Here is a 17,964-nt window from a genome sequence, read left to right on the forward strand (position 1 = left end):
CCTGTCAGAACCTGCTGGATTTCATCCCTTGCCCCTGTCCCTTCTGGAAACACTCTGGTGAAATGGCAGCTGTGCAAACCAGCAAGTGTGGAAAGGGGGGAATTCTTACACGGAAGCCATGGAACATCAAAGAAAGCAACGGCCTTTTCTTAGGGCCTGATCCCCCCCTCCAAACACTCTTACCCACACACACCCCAGTCACCCCCTTGCAACCATCAGGTCCTCCAGGTACTTCAGACTATAAAAAAGCATTTCTTCTGATTCTCCATCTCCCACAACAATCCTGAGAGGTAGGCAGAGGTGAGAGATACCCTTCCTGGGCTGAGGGTGGGCTTCCTACCTCCAGGGGAGAAACCAAGAAACTGAGCAGTAGTGAAATCCAATTTTTTTATTACCGGTTCTGTGGGCGTGGCTTGGTGGGCGTGGTGTTGCTTGGTGGGCATGGCAGGGGAAGGATACTGCAAAATCTCCATTCCCACCCCACTCCTGGGGGAAGGATATTGCAAAATCTCCATTCGCACCCACTCTGGGGCCAGCCAGAGGTGGCATTGCCGGTTCTCTGAACTGCTCAAAATTTCTGCTACCGGTTCTACAAAATCTGTCAGAACCTGCTGGATTTCACCCCTGGCGTCGAGGCTCCTGGGGCCCAAACGGTCGCAGGGCCGCCTTGGCGAGGCTGCTGCCCAGAACCGAATAAAGAACTGAAGGTCGTGGGGGAGGGGGGGTGAAAGGTGGGAGGGAGGCAAGGACCGTCTTCCCTCCAGAGGAAGCCCCGAACAGAGGCGCAGAGCCGGGCGACGGGAAGGGCGGCAACCAGGCGGACGCTCTGCGATTCCTGGTTCTTGCCCTGCGACGGTGGCATCTGCGTGGAAACGGAGGCTGCGGAGGGATGGAGAAACCGCACCCCAGGCAAGGAGGGAAGAAGCGCCCGGCTGTGTTTCGGAGCTGCGGGGAGGCCCCAAGCGGAGACGGAGGAGGCGGGAGAGAGCGAGCGAGGGTGGCCGGAGAGCCTGCGGGGAGTTCGAGTCCCTCTCGGACCTTCAAGCTTTGGCCGCAGATGGACTCGGAAACAGAGCTAGTTAAGGACTGTATGATTAAAATGGGCGCAGAATTTTGAACAGCCAATAATGATGGAAACGTGGGAGAAAATATGGGTGACAAATGTGAAATTTACCAAAGCGCAAAATTTAAGGGAGAACTTTTATAAAATGTTTTATACATGGCATCTAGACCCAAAAAAGCTATCTCGTATGTATCCAAATGTACAACCAAAATGTTGGAGATGTAATTGTGAGGATGCCACTTATTTTCACATTTGGTGGACATGTAAAAAGGTTAAAGCGTTTTGGATAAAAATTTGGTGGATTTTACAAAATATTCTTAAAAAGAGGTTGAAATTTACACCACAGCTGTTTCTTTTGGGTATAGTTACGGATTGTACAGTTATAGAGACCAAATTGATTTTGAATTTAATAACTGCAGCAAGACTGTTGGTGGCACAATATTGGAAGAAGCAAGACTTACCTACAATCCAAGAGTGGACAATGAAAGTTACAAATCTAGCAGAAATGGCAAAAATCTCGGCGTACTTGAAGGATCATTCAAATGAAAGATATTTAAGAGACTGGAGAAGATGGATAGATTATATTCAAAATAAATACCGGAATAAGAAATTGCAGATAGGTTATGAATGACTATATAGATATTTGGTGTGTCTTTAAGTAATCAAGTTAGGCGGGTAATTAGGGAATTGAAGGAACAAGAGATGTGGAATGTCATAATTGTTTAGACTAGGATTGATTATGATTGTTGAAGTTTATACCCTGTAATTTGTTCTGGGAAGAGGAGGGGGGGAGGGGGGAGGTTGAGGTAGGGAAGGGGGGGGGAAATATGTAAACTTTTTGTAAAACTTTTCAATAAAAAAAAAAAAGCTTTGGCCGCGCCCGGCGGGAGTGGGAGTGACGGGATGGGATCTCTTCCCTCTCACACACACTCACCCTTGAAAAGAGTCTTTTAAAAGATAAAGGTTCCCTCTTTTTACACATCCACGTGAACTTTTCAATTGCCTCAACACAGTTTAATTTACTCCCCCAGGAAAGACACTCCCTCCGCCCAGGGCCGAAGAGCTGCCAGGGGTGAGCGATGGCAGGGCAAGGCGATGACTGGAGCATAAGTGCAGGAGAGAAGCCGTGTCCTGTTAAGACCCTCCTTAAGCGAGCGGCCGCCCACCCCGCACGCACCTTTGCTGTGCTTTGCTCCCGGCTAGGGAGTTATGAGAGATGGGGGGAAGGAGGAGGATGGTCGCCTGAAGGGAGGGGAGAGACACACCCACAGACACCCACACAGAGAGATACAGAGTGATACATAGAGAGCAGGTGAGAGGGGAAGAGAGGGAGAGGGACAGACCCAGGGATACAGAAAGGGGGGGAGAGAGACAGAGAGAATGGATGCGTGACTTGTTAGGATATGGTTTGAGCCTAACTATGTTGTCCAGGCAATATAAGTATACTGTTACTTTATCTGTATATGTATAATGTGGCTTTAATGCTGAGTCATGCTGTAATTACATAATTACTGGTTGTAAGAATATTTAAGCAAGGTACTGCAACATGTTCAGTTGCTGCTATGATATGCTGTTGAGAGGTTGCTGCTATGATGAAGCTGTGATGATAAGCTACCATTGAGAGGAGTTGCTATCTGTAATCATCGTTGGATGGATCTGCAACCATCGTGGTTTGTGAACCAGAGTGAGTTTGTTATTCTAACCAACTACTGTTTGTTGAGTAAGAAGATTCTGTAACTACTGGACTGATTTACTGATTTACTGGCAAAGACTTGAATTTGTTTAAAGACTATGAAACTGTTTTTCCACTATAAAGTAAGCTTTTGATAAACCAGTTTGCATATCTCTTATTCATTGCTCTCAGCAACGTTTCTCTGTGCAATCTACTCTGCTGGTTGGTAACACAACAACAATAACCTTAACATGACTGGATGGAACTGGGGGACTGGGTGGGAGTGAATGACATCGAGTTGGCCACACCCACCCAGGTTTTATGGCTCCCGGTGTTTTGTTTTTTTTTAATTTATTAATTTATTATTTAAATTTCTATACCGCCCTTCTCCTTTCGGACTCAGGGTGGTGAACAGCCAAAAATAAAACATTGGTACACAAAAGTTAAAATAGTTTTAAAATAATTAAATAGTTTGGCCCACAATTTAAAACATTTCAATTAAAATCAGCATCAATTTTAAAACCAATATAAAATCAGGCCAATATAAAATCTGTAGGAAACAGGTCCCTTCCTGTTTTATTTTTAAAAAATAACAATGAAAGAGTCCCCCCACTTTCCTTTGCCCCTCCTGCCTGCCCCACAACTCCCCTCCTGCAATTTCCTCCCCCCCCACACTCTCCTGTCACTGCTTCATTTGCATATGTAAATTAGACCAGCTCCAGAGTAATGCGTGGCTCAGATCTGGCTAGGTTTCCTCTGCCAAAAACTGCCTTTCGCTCTCTATTTACTTATATTCTCAGGCATACAAATGGGAATGGATTAGAAAGCCTTGGTAGTACAGTGGTCTAAGGCACCCTGTTATTAAGCTTATTAAGACCAGCTGCCTGCAATTACTGCAGGGTTCGAATCTCTCCAAGGCTCAAGGTCGACTCAGCCTTCCATCCTTTCTAAGGTAGGTGAAATGAGGACCCAGATTGTGGGGGCAATAAGTTGACTTTGTATAAATATACAAAAAGGATGAAGGCTATTGCTTAACGCATTGTAAGCCGCCCTGAGTCTTCGGAGAAGGGCGGCATATAAATCAATTTTTTTTAAAAAAAAAAAAAGAAGAAGAAAAGAAAGGAAGGCTTGGCGAAGCGCCAGAGAAGGCAGACTTTCTCTCTCTCCTTGGAAAGGAGCTTCGAGGAGGAGAGACCCAGCCCAGGACACGCCCCCTCCCCTTTCTGCTTCCTCCCCCCCTCTGGTCGCAAGACGCTCCAGGAACTCACCGCAGCAAAAACCGCCCCCACTGCAAGAACCCCCCCCCCATATAGCTTATGAATGATTGTTAGTATTAGAAGTATTTGGTTATCGATAGTGGAGTTAAGGTTTCAGTGGGGGAGGTAGTACTTTGAGGATAAGTAGATTAATCTAGTTTATGCTTGACTAAATGAAATACCTTGTATTTCGCTCTGGGAAGTGGGGGGGGGAGGGAGGGTGGGAGGAAGGGGGTAAAGGGTGGGGGGAACAGGGGGGGAAATTTTCTCTTTTTTGTAAAACTTTTCAATAAAAAAAAGTTGTATTTAATGAAAGGATTCTATGAGCAGATAATGGGGATCTTAGTTACAACTCCGCATATGGGATAATGACTTTCTGCAAGAGAGAATCTGTCTTTCCTTCCTCTCCTCTACTCCTCTCCTCCCCCTTCCAGAGTGCTAGCCGGGAGAGAAAGGGAAGAGGAAGAAGCCGAGGTGGTAAAAAAAGGGGAGCTTCCACCTTTCTCTCCGCGGCCTTCTGGTTTTCTTTTGCTTTGTTTTAGTTTTAACATCTTCCCATTTCGTCCCGCTGCAGCTGGAGGGAAAGAACGAAAAGCAGGAGAAAGCAGGGTCTGTCTCCCTCCCTCCCTCCCTCCCTCTCTCTTTGGGTCCCAGCCCCGAAGCACCCTTTGGGCAGAAGGAAAGGATACCTCCTAGAGAGTTAAGAAAGGAAAGGAGCCGGAGCGAAAGGAGACTTCGGGCCATAAATCTGCCCAGCCCCGAGTGCGCAGAGGAACATCGAATAGTAAAATTGGAAAGGACCTTGAAGACCTCCTAGTAGTCCAACCGCTTAGTTGGTGGGCCAGGCGTTGTGGGAATGGCCTTTGTGGAGGAGCCGGTCAGCTCAGCGTCTCTGGTTACCCAGGAGGGAGACCCGCCTGCTCCTTTGGGGTGGGGGTGGGGGGCGTGAGACTACAATGCCCTTCTTCCTCTGCGGCCTGGGGATGATGGGAGTTGTCTCAAACTGGATTGCCTGGGTAAATGAGAGCCATCTGGGATCGGGCGGCCTTTAAATCCACGTCATTAAAGAAAAGAGCCTTGATAGTACAGGGGTTTAGTGCACCCTGTAATTAACACAGCTGCCTGCAATTTACTGCTGGTTCAAATCTCTCCAAGGCTCAAGGTCGACTCAGCCTTCCATCCTTTCTAAGGTAGGTGAAATGAGGACCCCGTTTGTGGGGGCAATAAGCTGACTTTGTATAAAACATACAAAAGAATGAAGGCTGTTGCTTAACGCATTGTAAGTTGCCCTGAGTCTCCGGAGAAGGGCGGCATATAAATCAAATAAATAAATAAATAAATAAATAAAATCCTTCCCCTTCTCACCTGCCAGGCCTTCCCGCTTCTTTTAAGTTTAAGTTTATTTATTTGTCAAGCATATACAAGATAACAGGTAAAAGTGTAAACATGATTTGGATACAGGAAAAGAGTAAGTACAACAGGGACGGTAGGCATGCTGGTGCACGCATACCGCTTCCAGGGCAGACGGAGGAAGAAGGGGTGCGGCTTGCCGGTCTGATCCTTTGTCTAAAGGGACAAGTGGCTGGAGAGCGATGGCTCTTTACCGGGCGTGCCTCTGGCTCCTGGGAGCGATGCTGGGGGCCTCCTTGCGGAGCGGCTGCTGCGGTGAGTGCCTGAAGGGACGGGAGGGGGAGCCTGCCCTGGGCTGGGTCTCTCCCCGTCGAAGCTCCTTTCCCAGAAGGGAAAATCTGCCTTCCCTCGCGACGCTTCGCTTTCCCTTTATAATCCATTCCCATTTGTATATCTGAGAAAATAGCGGAGGAGAGAGCGAAGGGCTATTTTGGTAACTGAAACTTGGCCAGGTTCCACTTACGGATTATCCTGGGACTGGTCTCATTTATCTACGCAAGGGGAAGGGAGTAGGGACAGCAGAAGGTGGCAAAAGAGGTTGCAGCAGGAGACACGGGGGGGGGGGGGCGGACAGGAGGGGGAAAGAAAAGAAGGGCTATTTGTAGAAGAATTTGCAGCTTTATTTCATTATTTAATTTTTCCAGCACAGGGATACCTTCAGAGCTCAAACACTGGATGGGGGCTACCTGCTACTCATCAGAAAATAGAATCATGTTGGAAATGCAACCACCACAAAGGCACCTATTACCATATGTGGTGGACCTGCCCAATGGCGAAACAATATTGGCAAAGGATCAAAATACAAATAGAGGAAATAACACACCAAAAGATAGAACTAAGACCACAAAGCTTCCTACTAGGCATAGTGAATGGATACTATGAAAAAGAAATAACCTATTTAATTATACATATGATAACAGCAGCACGAATACTATACGCGCAACACTGGAAGAATAGTGATATACCAACACCAGATAAAGTAATCAATAAAATTATGGAATGTGCGGAATTAGATAGACTCACAAAGGAATTACAAAATAGGGAAGAACATGACTTTTACTTAGTATGGGAAAAGTGGTATAGTTGGTTGAAAGATAGGAAAGAGATGAAGCAATAGGAAGTAAATAAAATGACCAAATATAATATGATGGAAACAAAGAACAGACATAGGGAATGACCAAATAAGGAAGAGTCAAAATACAAAGAGAAATGTATATTATAGTTGCGACAAACTGGACATGTATTGAAATGGATGTTTATATGTTTTTATGTTTTATACGTTTCATTGTTCTGTTTAGTTTATACTTATAAATAATATATATATATATATATATATATATATATAGATAGATAGATAGATAGATAGATAGATAGATAGATATCCCACCTCTACGGGGAGGAAATCCACCATCTGACCAGGACCTATGAAAAACTCGAAGTCCAAAGAGCTTCCATTTTATGTGACCTTGCATTCCTACGCAACTGCCGAGATCAAAATTTAATCCCCACAGGCTTCCAACTGAAATTCCACTTCAACTCTGCAGCCACCAAACGCATTCTGAAAAGAACAGAACTAGCCCTAATCAGAAATGAACTCCACAGAAAAAGATTCCTCCTAGACCGAATCAACAAGGATCTCCTCACACTTCACCTCAAACTCAGCAACAAGATCCACCCCGCACTTTGGGACAAATCCAAACAACTTGCCATCTGGAGAGCCGAAACACAGACCACCCTCAAGACAGACACACACACCAACAAACTCTGAAGACTACAAGAACGCCAGAAACAATCCCCTCCACCCTCACAGCCACACATGAAACAAACAGTGCATAACATCTCAGATAGGATCCTCACCAAAGCCGAAACCAATGTCCTTTCCAAAGGATTCAACTTTGCAGTCGCTCCCAAAAGCATCCCCACTGAAACCATTATATGCAGAGTTGAAACCAGCCTGACCAAAATCAACCCCGACGATGCAAACAGAATCAGACTCGAAATCACCAACATCCTCTGCACCAGCAAGCCACCCAAAAGTAACTTACCCAAAGAGGAACAGACAGCACTACTTAACCTGAAAGAAGACACCAGCATAATAATCCTACCAGCAGACAAGGGCAATGCCACGGTGGTTATGAACACATCTGACTACCAAACCAAATTAAACAACCTACTCCAAGACTCCATATACAAACCCGTAAACACAGACCCCACCACCTACCTGGAAAAAACCACCAGATCCAAAATAAAAGCCTCCCCCATCAGCGAAGAGATTCAGCAAAGAATCATACCCAGAGAGAAATCATCCAGATGCCCTAAGCTTTATGGTCTCCCCAAGATACACAAAGAAGGAACCCCACTTAGACCCATAGTCAGCTCCATAGGCTCACCTCTACAAAACCTAGCCAAATTTCTCGCCAAACAACTACAGCCCTATGCAGAATCCATCACCTCATACGTAAAAAACTCATTCCAGTTCATAGACATCATAAAGCAACAAAACTTACAGCCCAGTGACCTACTCGTGAGCTTTGATGTCATATCCCTCTTCACCCAAGTACCAATCAAAGAAGCCTTGACAGTTATCCAAAACAAATATAACCCCCCCGCCCAAGCACATCTTAGATCTGACCAACCACTGCCTATCCAACACATACTTCATCTATAATGGACAGAAATACAAACAAACAGAAGGAGCACCCATGGGATCACCCCTCTCACCTGTCATTGCCAACCTCTATATGGAATACTTTGAAACCCAAGCTCTAGAAAAATCCGATCACAAATCCAAACTCTGGCTCAGATATGTGGACGACACCTTCATAATCTGGCCACATGGGAAAGAAAAACTGGACAACTTCCTCACACACCTCAACAGCCTACACCCCAAAATACAGTTCACCATGGAAACAGAAGTGAACAACCAACTTCCCTTCCTGGATGTCTTAGTCTACAGAAAATCCAATGGCTCCCTAGGACACACTATATACCAGAAGAAAACACACACAAACCGCTATCTGCACGCACTCTCACACCACCACCCTGCCCAGATCAACTCTGTAGCCAAGACACTCATTTCCAGAACAAAACGCTTAGCTGACGAACAACACCTAAAAACCGAACTACACACCCTCACTAACGTACTAACATCCAATGGATTCCAAAGAAATAAGATCACCAACCTAATCCAAAAAGAAACCCCCACTAAAATCCAAGACAGAGAACAAGAAAACGGCAAGGCCCTCCTCCCATACATAAAAGGCACCACAGACAGAATAAGCAAAATCCTCCACAAACATAACATCAAGACAGCATTCTGCACAAACCGAAAAATATCCACCATCCTAAGGAACCCCAAAGACAAAATTGAGTTAGAAAATCAAGGAGTATATGAAATCCCATGCACCGCCTGCCCCACCACATACATCGGACAAACCAACAGACGAATAAGTGCACGCATAGAAGAACACAAGAACTCAGTCAGAAAAGAGGAACCAACTTCTTCCCTGGTCCAACACCTTAAAGCCACAGGACATGATATTGACTTTAAAAAGACCAGAACTATCGCCAAAACTGAACACTTTAACAACAGAATAATCAGAGAAGCCATCGAGATAGAAAAACGCCCACACAGCATGAACAAACGAAACGATACCTCCCGCCTACCAGCCATTTGGAAACCCGCCCTTATTGACAAACGAGTCCCTAACACGACGAATGACACCAGACCCACACTCACGAGTGCCACACCTGATGTCACCATCACACATCCACGCAGAAAGCAGACTCAAACCCACACTGATAATGAGCCACGACCAAGGACCAGAAGCCAGACCGCAGCTGCATCATTAGCCACTTTAAACCTCTCCAATCCATACATGAAGCAGACTGACACCCACCATGAAGAGCTCGCACGGCCACAAACACGAAGCCAAACAACAACAACGCAGCTCACCAGCTCAAATCCCCCTGCAACTCAGACTAAGCTGAGCACAACCAAGCCCCCACCCAAACAGAACACACCCCCAGCCAATCAGAGCACAGCCAAGCCCCTAACCAATCAGAACACACCTCCACCCAATCAGAACACAGCCAAGTTCCCACCCAATCAGCTCACACCCCCACTAGCAGTTAAAAGGAAGAGACAGCTGCGATCTCACATTGCTCCTGGAAGCACGAAGCCGAGAACACCAGCCTGAAGATGACGAATGAGACTTCGTCGAAACGTCGCCAAGACACTTCCAATTTTACGTGGGAGAAGACCCGAATAACCAAAGACCTATCTATCTATATATATATATATATATATAAAAAGAAAATAGAATCAGCTGGGAAGAACCAGAGGGTGGGGGAGGGGCTGGGTTGCCTCTCTACCACTCTTAACAAGGAAGCTACAGATCAATCCTCCCCTTCCTGATGACACTCCCCCTCCCCGTGGTTGGCAAGGGGCTTTGTGATCAGAGTCAGGCACACAAGTAGCCTGAGGGCCCAGAGAAGCTGTGTGGATACCATAAGCAGATGTTTGCTTGCCCAGGTGTTTTCAAGGTCAGCCAAGGGATGCTGGGGCTTCTTCCTTAGGTTTAAAGGAAGGAACTTGAGGCAGGAGCCTCAAAAAAAGTGAACACCATCCTTGGCAGGGGTGGGTTCTCCTTACCTTTACTACCGGTTTGCAACGGGATCACGCGTGAGCAGATCGCTTCTGATAACATCAGGGTCAGTGGGTGGAGCCTCCCGCCGGTTTTACTACCCGTTCTATAGGACCGGTCTGAACCGGGGGGGGGGCAACCCACCACTAATCCTTGGTTGTATAAACAGAGGCATAGATAGAATCAAAATCATGTGAAGTTTTAGTACCACTTCAAAAAGCAACACCTGGAATACCAGATTGCAAAAAAGATGTTGAGACTTTGGGGAAAAGCGCAAAGAAGAGCAACTCAGATGATTAATGGCCTGGAGACTAAAACATATGAAGAACAGTTGCAGGATTTGGGTACGGCCAATCTAGAGAAAAGAAGGACTAGGGGTGACATGATAGCAGTATTCCAGGATTTGAGAGGCTGCCACAAAGAGGAGGGGGGTCATCTTATTTCCCAAAACCCCAGAAGGCAAAACAAGAAACAATAGATGGAAACTAATCAAAGAGAGAAACAATGTGGAATTAAGAAGAAACTTCCTAACAGAGGGGACAATTAATCAATGGAACAGCTTGCCTTCAAAAGTTTTAGGTGTTTAATCACCGGAGGTGAAGACTGGACAGTCTGAAATGGTATGCAATCTCCTGCTTGAGCAGGGGTTGGACTAGAAGATCTCAAAGGTCTCCTCCAGCTGTATTCTGATTGATTGAAGGAGGGCGGCCCACTTATTGGGGATTCCAGGTGGCTATAATATGTTGGATGGGATAGAGCTGCAGGGCAGACCCCCCAATTCTGCTCTTCTCTCTGCTCACTCTCCAGGCTCTCCCTCACACTCCCTGTGCTACTTCTACCTGCAACTGCCAGAGCCCAGCCAGGGGCTGCCTCAGTTCTTCATTAAGACCTACTTGGATGACCAGCCCATCGCTCACTTTGACAGCCTCACCAGGAAGATGGAGCCTCTGGTGCCCTGGATGGAAGAGGCAGAGGAGGAGAGATTTCTGGCTCCCGAAAGAGTCTTCAGGGCTGACCTGAAAAAGTTATCAAAACTCAACCTCCTGAGTGAAGGTGAGCAGTGGCATCTTTGGCCTCTGATGTTTGGAGGTGGGTATGATGGGGAGATTCTCTTTCCTGGTAAGTAAAGACACCCTACTCCCCACCCGCCACTCCTGATTTTCTCCCTCGCCTAGAAATTCCTCATGCCCAGCCAAAAGGTTTAATTGAAGTATCCTTGTGTGATAAAGAGGGGAAGGAGAAGTCAGGATCCTCTCCCCAGATGGGAAGTGGGGGTAGGCTCTAATGCTGTCTAGGGGGAGGAACCCTGGACCCTTTTAACAGAATAACAGAGATGGAAAGGAGATCGTCTACTCCAACCCTCTCTACCATTTCAGAGAAATGGTTGTCCAATCTCTTCTTACAAACTTCCAGTGTTGGAGCATTCACCATTTCTGGAGGCAAGTTGTTCCACTTCTCACAGGAATTTTCTCCTTAGTTCTAGGTTGCTTCTTTTCATGATTAGTTTCCATCTGTTGTGTTTTGTCCCGCCTTCAGATGCTTTGGAGAATAGATTCACTCCCGCATCGCTGTGGGAGCTCCTCAAATATTGGAAGACAGCTACCATGCCACCCCGCTAGTTCTTCTCTTCATTAAACTAGACGTACCCAATTCCTGCAACCGTTCTTCATATGCTTTAGCCTCCAGTCCCCTAATCATCTTTGTTCCTCTTCTCTACGTTCATTCTAGAGTCTCAACATCTTTTTGATATCGTGGCAACCAAAGCTGGATGCAGGATTCCAAGTGTGGCCTTACCAAGGCCTTATAAAGTGGTATTAACACTTCACGTGATCTTGATTCTATCCCTCTGTTAATTCACACCTACCTGCTTTGGATCTTTTTCAGGGCTTCACACCTGGCAGGCAGTTTTGGGCTGTGAGCTCTGGGAAGATGGGCGCAAAGGAGGGTTTTTGCACTATGGCTACAATGGGTGGGACTTCATCAGCTTCGACAAGGAGACCCTCAGATGGGTGGCAGCTCAGCCCCAGGCCCAGAAGGTCAAGGAGAAGTGGGAGGAGGATCCAGGGTGGTCAGAGAAAGTGAAAGCCTACCTGGAAGAGACCTGCATTGAGTGGCTGCAGAGATACCTGTCCTACAAGAAGGAGGCTCTGCAGAGGACAGGTGAGTGGCAAAAGGGGGTCTCCATTGTGCATGTTTCTGTAAACTCCCCCTCCCCATATTATTTCTGTCCTACATAGCCAAGCCACATTTTGCAGAAAAGAGCCAGGCAGCAATCCCACATTGCATTACAGAAGGAAAATAATCTTCAATGCACCCCAAAATAAGGGCTTCAACAATACTACTTGAGCAAAAAATTGATTCCGAAAGTCTCATTCCATTTCCCTGAGAAAATCTTGTAAGGCAGAAGAAACAAATGTCCTGTTTTCAGGTCAGGAGGAAAAGATCAGTCTCTTCCTGGTTTTTATCTGGAACAATTTGATCAAATTCATTTTGGGAGGGGGAGGGGTAAATTAAATCAAAGCCCAAGCATTACAATGATGTTGGTCAATTGGAGAGCTTTATCCAAAATCCTATGTACCCTTTTCAGATCTAAAGAACTTCAATGACCCATCTTGGAGGCTCCCAAGAGGTTCAGAGGAGGCAAGGGAGAGGATGGCCATATTATGGCTTCCCTGTCCTTAAATCATCTTGCCAGAAACTCTAGAAAACTCAGGAATTCTGGTGTTGCTTTTCCTGCAGAGCCTCCGGTGGGGCAGGTGAATTCAAAGGTGGTGGATGACAGCCTGGAGGTCCTCATCTGCCAGGCCCATGGATTCTACCCCAAGGAGATCCAGGCCACCTGGATGAGGGACGGAGAGGCTTGCAAGTACGAGACCCTCCATAGGAACGTGGTCCCCAACTCGGACGGGACCTATTATGTCCAGCTCAGCATTGAGATCGACCCCAAGGAGAGGCACCATTTTCAGTGTCACCTGGAGCACGAGGGCTTGCGGGAGCCCCTGGTCTTGGCCTTGAAGGAAGAAAGAGGCAAGAGGCTCAAGAGTTGGACATACAGAGGTAGATTTTTCACCAATGTGGGAAAGGGTGGGGAAAAGACTTTCTACTGCATCATCTCTTGTTTTCAGGCAGAGAACAGGAGAGAAGCAATTTCTAACAGGGGAGTTAGAAATTGAGAGCAAAGGTGTGAAGATATATGAGATACAGTATGATTTCATGTACTATGATATACATGAAGATGGGAGATACAATAGATATGGGATGAAGCTGAAGGGTAGAATTTTCTGATGGGACAAATTATACCATGTCATTCGGTGGTGACCTTTTCAGCAGGGGAGGATGGGCTTTTATTAACCCAACAAGGTAGAGCAGACTAAAAGAGCGGATGTTAGCTACATCAATACTACTCTTTGTACAAAAGTATAATGACTGAATCTTGCAGTCTGGATCTGCTTCCTCCAGGAGGGGGAAACTTCCAGTGCAGATTAGGAAATTGCTCAGCATCTCCACTTCAGCATCTGTCTAATCAAAACCATGTTTCTCCTTCTTTAGCTACAGGGTGGTGGATTCCTTTGGGAAGTGCCCCAATCTCAGGAGTTGGGATTCTCTTCCTAATACGTAAGTGAAACAAATATGCCTTCCGACACCCATCCCTGTGTGTTTCTGTGCTGATTGAGCTGCTCAGAGAGTCTCCCTAAGAGTTGCAGCCAGGAGCCCCACGAGACCCTTCCCCACAAACAGCATTTTGAACATGGTTCAGAAAGGAAGGAGAAACTCTTCAGCCATTTCCCCACTTCCTACAAATCTCAATGCATTCCCCCCATTCCTCTTGTCTGGAAGGAAAACTCTGGCATTAATGGATTTACTTTAGAGGAGCAAATATCAGCAGCTCAGAAGTCCCTTAAATGATTTTAAGTGCTAGAAAATCCATAATCCTGTCCCTGAGCAAGATCTGTTTGCCATGTCTTCTGGCAAAGGGAAGCTCTGATGGAAGGGGAGGTCCATGGAGGGAGGGGCCCCGTGCCCTCTGCCCCTGCTTGCAATCACATCTGGGGACAAGCAAGAGCAGGGGGGAAGGTCCAGTGGGGGAAGTTCTTGCTGCTTCTTCTGCTCCTCTGCTCAGAGCAAGAGACACGAGAGGGAGGGAGGATGCAGGATATTTCCCCTCAATTGAGTTTCACCAAATGCATCCTGGTAATTTTCTCAGCAAGGATTTGGAAGTGCTTTGCCATTTCCTTCTTCCAGGATGGGCCTTTTGACTGGCTTGTGATTCTCTGACCCAGCTAGACCCAGCTTAGCCTTCCAAGATCAGCCAAAATTGTTGGTTCTTAGATCTGGTTAGGTTAAGATTGGATCACAAAAGTTGTCACAGTTGAATTAAGAACTTCTGAGTCCAGAGTCCATGGGGAACACCCTCTGTCTTGTACCAGCAACAAGAATCCAAGAGGTTTAGCATAATTGTTGTAGAGTAATTGATGGTGATTCAGTTCAGGTTCCTTCCTTCAGTGTTCAGGATAAATCCTTCTCCAGCTCAGGCAGGAGCTGCTGCCCCCAAAACAAACTAGCTGTCTTCTCTTTTTCCCATCTGTCAGACCTGTGGAAGAAACACAGGAAAAATCTCGATGAGGAAGTGACAACCTGCCGTCTTCCAGAAAGCAATCTTTCTCCCTCTATGGATGGTACAGAAGAGGAGATGCAATCACAGAGGTTGCTCCAACCTAAAACAACATCAGAGGTGAATCTGAATTTTAAGAAACAAAACTCTGGCCTTGGGATATACCTGAGAAGCAAGACCATCAGGGTTGTTGGGGTGGGGGATTAAATTTTTTCCAAAGTAATCCTGTGTGGATCGTGGGCTTCCTTTGGCTCCTCTGATGACCTGTTCTGCAGGGGAAGATCCGGCTCAGCTCAGCCTCTCTGGCCCATCAGGAGAGAGAGAGGGAGATGGGGAAGGAGCCATGAGCAGGAGTTGGGGCACCCTGGAGAAATGGGTTTCTGTCCAGGAAGGATTGGAGTGGGGGGTGGGAGGAAAAGGACTGCTGGAGAAACATGCGGGGGCTCCTTGGCCATGATGAACTGGAGGCATAAGGAACCCTGGGGGAGAAATGAAGACAGCCCCATCAGCAGCTCTTTGTGCATAGGAGGGTTGTAATCCTTCCTTCCTCTTTGGCTGCTTCCCCTCTTGCCTGTGGAGGTTGCAATGGGGGGGAAAGAGTTGAGGGGAGGAGAGAGGAAACCCCCCCCATGCAAATGGGGATGTTGACTTCATTTTTTTCTCTTTGAAGCACAAGGTATCCAATGGATGGCAAAGGCCTCAGAGTGATCCAGAAATCATGGTGGTGTCATTGCGCAAGCGAGAAGGAGAGCTGCCTCAAAGACCTAAGTCATGGAATGGGAGAGACCTCTCCAGGCCAAGACCAATCCTACTCTAAACCAAGTAAAGCCCTCCTAAACCAAAAGACCCAGAAGCCCCAGAAGAAAGAAAGAGTCACCTCCAACATATACTATGTAGGATAAGCAGGCAGAAGACTGTGGGAATGCGGTGGCCATAGTACATGTATAGACCAATTTAACTGGTTGGACAATATATGGAGCTTGGCACCGAAATAATCTGAGTGGAAAAAGCGGGTTCATATGGATACTCTCTGAAGGGCCCTATTCGTTCTCTCTTTGTTAATAACATAGGCTGTGCCTGCATAAGCAGAGACATCTCCTTGCAGAACGGGGCCTCTTTGTTGGCAGGTGATGGGATGCTGGGAACAAAGCCAAATATGATAACACAGCCAGAGTTAAGTTTTGTTTTGCACCTTAAGTATTGCTTTCCTAGAATTCACGTGATTTACTGTAATTGGTAAGAATGTGAAACTTATATGGAGAATATATGGATGCTTTTCTATTTCTTGTATGTAATATGAGATGTGTAGCCATAATAACGCCTTCTGATGACGCTGTATTTTGATAACTAATAAAAGAGATGGTAGCCTTTTGTTCGCTGCTCTCTCATCCCGAGAAACACCTGTCCTTGTGTTTTTCCTAATCTGGACTAATCATGAGAAGCCCACCAGGATGAATGCAACAGAAGACCAGCAAAGCACATCCGTGTACACCAACTAGCAGTCGGAAGACACGTTGGAAACTCCTTAATTTTACAATACAGGGATAGACTGAGCCAGAGTTTCAACTGGGATCTAATGTGAGCAACATTAGATCAAGCCAAATCCAAAAACCGGGAGAGAATTCCTGGAGGCCTGGCGCTCAGACAAAGTGGCCATCAACAGGCACACAAAGATAAACAACATCTACAATCCAAATGCCCAAAAGGAAACAAAAATACCAAAACACCTTTTAACCAGAAATCAACACCTATATGAACAGAAATTAATATCAAGATCAACATTAGACCAACCATCAAATAAACAACATCGCAATCGAGCAGTTACCCCCAAATCAGACAAAGAAGCTAACGGTAAACAACAGCTTAATCATGGAATCTCCAAGAACATTCCCACCAACATTGACAGGGAAAACCACAAGTATACAAAAATAAGAGCAAATCCTGCTCCCTTCTAGCACTGATGATGTTACCTAGTTTGGTAATGAAACGTCTCTCAGAGAGCACCAAGGACCCGGCTGCAGGAGGTGTTAAGCATCTGGCAATCCCCTCCGTGTGAGGCAAGGAGCAGATCCAATGCCATGTGATTTTCCTTGACTTTGAGCCCCGTTCTGTTCCTCCCTGCAGGAGTCTTATATCTCTGGTCGGGGAGATCACAGCTAGTCCCACTTGAGCAGAGACATTAATGATGGGGCTCTCCAGCTTTGTCACCCCCAACCCCGGGGAAAGTCTCCTTACAAAGGAATGGAGTCAAGGAGGCATTGGAGTTTTGCTTAGGGAGATGCAGGGATGGAGATGGGGGCCTCAGGGTCTTGTGAATGCTTACTACGGGGATATGAGAAATCATTGTGCACATCGATTTTTAAGAAGAGATTTTTAAGAAGACATTTGTCTGAAATGGTATAGAGTCTCCTCCTTGAGCAGGGGGTTGGGCTAGAAGACCTCCAAGGTCCCTTCCCACTCTGCGATTCTGTTATATTGTCCTGAAGAGCTTTGTAAATCTTTGTCCCACGTTGCCAAAACAATCTCTTTATTTTTCCTTTTTGTTTGCATTCTCCAATGTCGCTTCCCCTTACGCCTTTATCTCCCTTTTTAATTCTTTTTTTCTTTGCTTTTTTGAATTTTATCCTGTTTTGTAACTAAATTAAGTTTTGGGGGGGACAACAAAACCTACAATTTTCAGAGGACAATATGCTCCTAGTATTTGGAATTTGGCAACCGGACAAAGGAATGGATTCTCGGTGTCTTTACCTCCGCCAAAAGACACATACTGCAGCATTGGAAAAATAACAGCCTCTTTCCCTCCGTGGAGTGAGTACTTGCTACTTATGAGCCTTTCCAGGTAGGCTTGTATGGACAAATACGATGAAATGCGAGAGTCACTTTTACAAAATACGCTATTAAAATACACTATACACCATGACAGTTGTATAGATGTACTAAAAACATACTATATATACACCTGAATAATAATTTCACTAGATAACTATATATAGAATGCTAAATATTTAGTGCTAAAATGACACACTTTTTCTCATTGTACTTTACTTTTTTAAAAATTCTATTTTTGTTTCCTTTGACTACGTATGTATTGCTTTGGGTCATCCTGGATTCTGGTTTATCATTCAGGAATGAGACTTGGAAAAAGAGGAATTGGAAAACAGGATTTGGGTTTGAAAACCCACTCAAAGCTTAGACTGCTCCTTGTGCCTGGGGCTGCCCCTAGAGACCGTCTGGAGCTATGCTTCTCAACTTTGGCATTTTTAAGCCACGTGGACTTCAACTCCCAGAATTGTCAGTTTGCCCCA

The 17,964-nt window shown here is 45.9% G+C and overlaps 1 protein-coding gene across 1 annotated transcript; it reads left to right on the forward strand.

Moving 5' to 3' along the window:
- Positions 1-5,452: 5,452 nt before the first annotated feature.
- LOC148115968 (major histocompatibility complex class I-related protein 1-like) lies at positions 5,453-16,057 on the forward strand. The gene is made up of 7 exons (XM_087884570.1): positions 5,453-5,656; positions 10,855-11,100; positions 11,932-12,207; positions 12,787-13,104; positions 13,597-13,662; positions 14,637-14,779; positions 15,330-16,057. Exons 1-7 carry the CDS (start codon positions 5,584-5,586, stop codon positions 15,474-15,476), a joined length of 1,269 nt encoding a protein of 422 aa, XP_087740696.1. The 5' UTR covers positions 5,453-5,583; the 3' UTR covers positions 15,477-16,057.
- The last annotated feature ends 1,907 nt before the right edge of the window (positions 16,058-17,964 follow it).

The sequence above is a fragment of the Pantherophis guttatus genome, chromosome 2, assembly GCF_059756535.1.
Source record: "Pantherophis guttatus breed Tessera chromosome 2, ASM5975653v1, whole genome shotgun sequence".
NCBI classification, from domain to species: domain Eukaryota; kingdom Metazoa; phylum Chordata; class Lepidosauria; order Squamata; family Colubridae; genus Pantherophis; species Pantherophis guttatus.

Bases quoted from the DNA above. Each gene is read 5' to 3' on its own strand.
- LOC148115968 (XM_087884570.1), top strand. From the start codon at position 5,584: ATGGCTCTTTACCGGGCGTGCCTCTGGCTCCTGGGAGCGATGCTGGGG. The intron at 12,208-12,786 runs GTGAGTGGCAAA...CTTTTCCTGCAG, and splicing joins GGAGGCTCTGCAGAGGACAG to AGCCTCCGGTGGGGCAGGTG. The intron at 13,663-14,636 runs GTAAGTGAAACA...CCCATCTGTCAG, and splicing joins TGGGATTCTCTTCCTAATAC to ACCTGTGGAAGAAACACAGG.